This window comes from Ixodes scapularis, unplaced genomic scaffold, assembly GCF_016920785.2.
Source record: "Ixodes scapularis isolate PalLabHiFi unplaced genomic scaffold, ASM1692078v2 PGA_scaffold0__279_contigs__length_252992795, whole genome shotgun sequence".
NCBI lineage: Eukaryota > Metazoa > Arthropoda > Arachnida > Ixodida > Ixodidae > Ixodes > Ixodes scapularis.
This window is the reverse complement of record NW_024609835.1, coordinates 31,051,050-31,055,527: the sequence shown is the minus strand read 5'-3', so window position 1 is coordinate 31,055,527 and position 4,478 is coordinate 31,051,050. Positions and strand designations below refer to the sequence as shown.

Sequence of the window (4,478 nt, the reverse complement as noted above, 5' to 3'; positions counted from 1 at the left end):
GCACGCTGGCGCCATCTATGCGGTGACCCTCGAACTGCATTTTACAAGAGCGAAGGTTTTGCGGTATTTCCGAGGACAAATGTGCGTAATACCTATAAGAAAGGCTCGTTTATAACGTTAACAAGTTTTTTAAGCCAAATAGAAAGGATCATGCGCGAGAGAAATAAAAAATATGCCGGACCGCCAAGTTTACACTGCTACCCAATAGATGGCGCCAGTGTCCTCTCGTAAGAGAGTGTGAACGGGCCTTTACGCTAGCTGTTAAAATTCAAAACACTGGCTAGAAATTGTGTAGGCATCTCTCCGATTAAAAACGTTTGTCCGTATAAATCCATAAATCATTTCTGCACATACGAGTATACCTAGAATGCCTCAATGTTTCTGGCACCAACAAAGTGCACATGAGGGTACCCTAGCTTTAAAAAATACCGCAAAAAAGAGAAAGAAAGGAGGAGCATCGTTTTATTTTCTTATTTTTTTCTTTCTTTTTCCATTATTTATCAAATGTGAATGAATATTTAGATTTAGCTCTCTGTACCATTTTTTTCGGCAGTACAACTGTCTTCACGGCAGTTGAAGTTTCTTCCATAAGCTCATGACATCAGAGCCAAGAGTTTTCACCGCAATGTGCTCCTTTAAACGCGCCGCATGCTCCGCGGAAAAGTGCGTCTTCCAGTCTCCGACGACACCCTTACGTACAAAATTCCTAGATGCTTGATTAATGTTGGGCACTCTATTTCCCATGACTTTCATCGCGCGCTTCACCTTCTCGGGTTGTTGTTCTTCCGGAACCAAACTTTGCTCAACAACAAACTTTCTTTGCGCCACATTTACGTGTTCCTTCATAGCTTCAAAACTTGTTCTGCTTAGAACGTTTTCCAGGGCCCTTTTATCGGCTCGTAGCTTTTTCCCGTAATCATCTCCGAGAAAGTCTGCGATCTTCATCGCCCAGTTAGCGGTGTCCTCCTTGAGGTCTTCGTAGGTCAAGAAGAACACGTTTGGATCATTGCGGTGATTGTACCAGGACAGCAGATGGTCGAAATAATCTCCACAGTCAACCTCTCCCGCCATAAACATTTCTAAGAACTCGTCAAACGTCCCGTCGCAAAATAGATAGAACGGTATGCTCCTTGTGTGGTGGTAAAACGATACGCAACAGTCATACGGATTTCGACAGATGCAGATGTACTTGGCGTCCCTTGAGTACGGATGCAGGTGGAAAGGCATGTGGGTCTTGATGAATCCTGGTCTTCGCATTCCTCTCGTGGCTTCCGCTCCATGCTTTTCCAGAAAAGGTATCTCCCGGTTATAGTCCATCCAGTTTGCTGGCGGTGCACGGTCGTTCATGATGTTGTAGGCGATGTGATTAAGCCATGTATTGCCAGATTTCGGGTAGCTGACGATGAACACGTCTTCAGGCTTGGGTACGTAGTTCAGCGCTGAACGTATTGTTGCTTCGTCACTGACCCAGCAACGATAGTAGCCGTCTACCATTCTGTACACAGGCTTTTCCATGGCGTCCTAGAAGTGAAAATCATATTTTTTTTATTATAAGAATTCATGACTTGATAACAAAACTTCGTATTTTTCAAGAGTCACTGACATATTAAATTTTTTCAATGCCTAATTAAAACGTTAATAGAACAAAAAACACGATGCCTGGTGTCTGTTGTTCACACAAAAAGACCACGCTAAGCGTCGGCACAAACTTTGCAGCTGTGACATAAACCCGTACAGCTCTATTGACTTTTTTAAGGCGTTTTATATTATTTTGTCTTTAGCGGCTATTCTCACGCCAGCAGGAAAAGGACTGAGTTAATAAATCCCACACATGTATTTAAAAAAAAACTATAAAAAGGAACAACAGCTACGCAGGCCTAACTTCTCATGTGTGTCGGCATTCGGCTATTCGGATACTGCCGCGTGCTCAGCGGTAGCCTAGTGGTCACCGCACCCGACTGTCACGCAAACGTCCCAGGCTCGAATCCTGGGACCGGCAGATGTTTTTTATTACTCCTAAGACGATGCTTCTAGATAATTCGTGAATGTTGTAATAAGTTCCTGAACAAAATGTTCTACTAGTACGAAAGTGTCCAACTTCTCTTTGGACGAGGGATTGGCATTCCAAGTGGCGTAACCGAGCTCCAGGACGGGTGTACCGCAGCCCTTGTCGCCCACTTCCGGCGAGAGTCGCAGCACCTTACAAAGGGTACAGCTGTGGGCTACGTCAAGGAAATTCAGGACTCAGCTGCGATCGCCGTGATCTCAGAAGACACCTCTCCGACGCAGCACAAGAGAAGAACGCCGCCAGTGTTCGACATCGACCCGTCCCTCCCAGCCCCACAGCGACAACAGCAGACTGACGTTCTCGATGAGTTCTGTGAGTGCTTCGCCACATCGTCAAGGCTATGCCAAAGAGCGGTTGCGAAGCATCGAATTGTTACTGACCAATGACGTGCCCCCTATACATCCGTCGCCGTACCGAGTTTCGGTGAAGGCGGGGGAAAACACACAGAAACAAATCCAAGAAATGTGGACGACGATATTATTCAGGCTCCAAGCAGTCCGTAGGCTTCTCTAGCTACGAAGAAGAAGGACGGAACTCTTAGGGGGGTTCTGCGTCGACTACAGGGGACTGGACGCTATTAAAAAGAGGGATGTCTATCGGCTTTTAGCATAGATGACACCGTCGACGGTTTACGCCACACCCGATACTTTTCGTCGACGGAATTGAAGAGTGGCTACTGGCAGATTGAGGTCGATGACCGAGACCGCGAGACGACTGCCTTCGTCACGCCCGATGGCCTCTACAAGTTCAAGGTGATGCCCTTCGAACTCTGTACAGCGCCGGCGACTTTCCAGCGGGTAATGGACACCGTGCTAACGGGACTGAAGTGGCAGATCTGCCTAGTTCAGCTGGACGACGTCGTCGTATTTTCGAAGGAGTTCGAGGAGCACTAGAAACGGCTTAGGGCCGTGCTCCAAGCCATCCAGACCGCAAAGCTCACACTCAAGCCCACGAAGTGCCGCTTCGCCTACGGTGAACTTTAGATCCTTGGGGTCAGTAGCGAAGGAGTACTCCTTGACCCCGCGAACACATCCGCCGTAGCCGAATTTCCTCGACCATCGGACAAGAAGGCCATCCGCGGATTCCTGGGGCTGTGCGTGTACTGCAGGCGCTTTGTTCAAGATTTCGCAAAAATTTTAGCGCCCCTCACAGATCTTGCGAAAGACGCCGTGAAGTTTCAATGGGCAGAAGAATAAGAGCGGGCGTTCGACGAGCTGCAGCTAAGACTTCAGACACCTCCGATCCTCAGACATTTGGACGAGTACGCCGAAACCGGAATTCACACGGATGCAAGTAACTCCGGACTTGGCGCATTATTGGAGCAGCTACAGGAAGGCACAGAGCGGGTCATTGCCTATGCTGCTCGGACACTGTCGAAGGACTTGTTCCATTACTTTTTCATTGAAAAAGTCATGGAAAAAGAAAACATTCTTTTTCCATGACTTTTTCAAAGTTTCGTACGTATATATTCGGGATTCCGTTCCGCGTGGTCACAGACCACCACTTGCTCTGTTGGCTTGGAAATCTTAAAGACCCTTCAGGACACTTCGCTCGATGGAGCCCTCGACTGCAAGAATTCAACATGACCGTTATCTACAAGTCAGGACGGAAACATATATTTACGCCGACTGCCAGCCAGAGCCCCCGTCGAAATGTCAGGCTGTACCGAAAACGGTGACGGCGACTGTTTCCTAGCCGCCCTGGACACCGACGACATAACAGGACTTCAACGACACAATCCGAAGCTGCGCGCCCTGATTGGGCATCTGGAAGGACTAGGAGGTACCGTTCCTCGTGTCTTTTCACGAACCCTACCGGCCTTCGCTATTTGAGAAGGTATACTTTATAAGAAGAATTTCGGAGCCAGTAATTCGCCGTGGCTTCTGGTACTCCCTACCAGCCTTCGAGAAGAGATTTTTCAAGCCTGCCACGACGACCCGACTTCAGGACACCTCGGTTACAGTCGGACACTAGCCCGAATACGCGAAAAATACTACTGGCCTAAGCTTCCGAAGACCGTTCATCTCTACACACGATCGTGCTGTGAGTGCCAGCGACACAAGATACCACCGTCAAAGCCAGCATTCCTCCTTCAGCCGATTGCCCCTTTATTCACACCGTTTCAGCAAATAGGAATGGATTTGCGGGATCCTTTTTCACCGTCAACGATGAGAAACCGTTGGATAATCGTCGCTACAGACTATATTACACGTTACTTCGAGAAGAAAGCCCTTCCGTCGGGGACTGCTGCCGAAGTCGCCAAGTTCTTCATCAAACGATGTAGATCGTGAACTTTGCCAGCCGATAGAGTTATGATATCCCCTGTAGTTGTAAGAATGAGCTTTCGCTCATTTTCGGGGAGTTTGTTGAATAATTATTTCGAAAAGAAGAAGTAACGAAAGAATTTACT

General features: G+C 47.9%; 1 protein-coding gene across 1 annotated transcript; it reads right to left on the bottom strand.

Annotated features, from left to right (window-relative positions):
• Positions 1-564: 564 nt before the first annotated feature.
• Positions 565-1,515, bottom strand: LOC115321484 (sulfotransferase 1E1-like). The gene has a single exon (XM_029981709.3). It carries the CDS (start codon positions 1,513-1,515, stop codon positions 565-567), a length of 951 nt encoding a protein of 316 aa, XP_029837569.3.
• Positions 1,516-4,478: the final 2,963 nt, after the last annotated feature.

Bases quoted from the DNA above. Each gene is read 5' to 3' on its own strand.
- LOC115321484 (XM_029981709.3), bottom strand. From the start codon at position 1,515: ATGGAAAAGCCTGTGTACAGAATGGTAGACGGCTACTATCGTTGCTGG.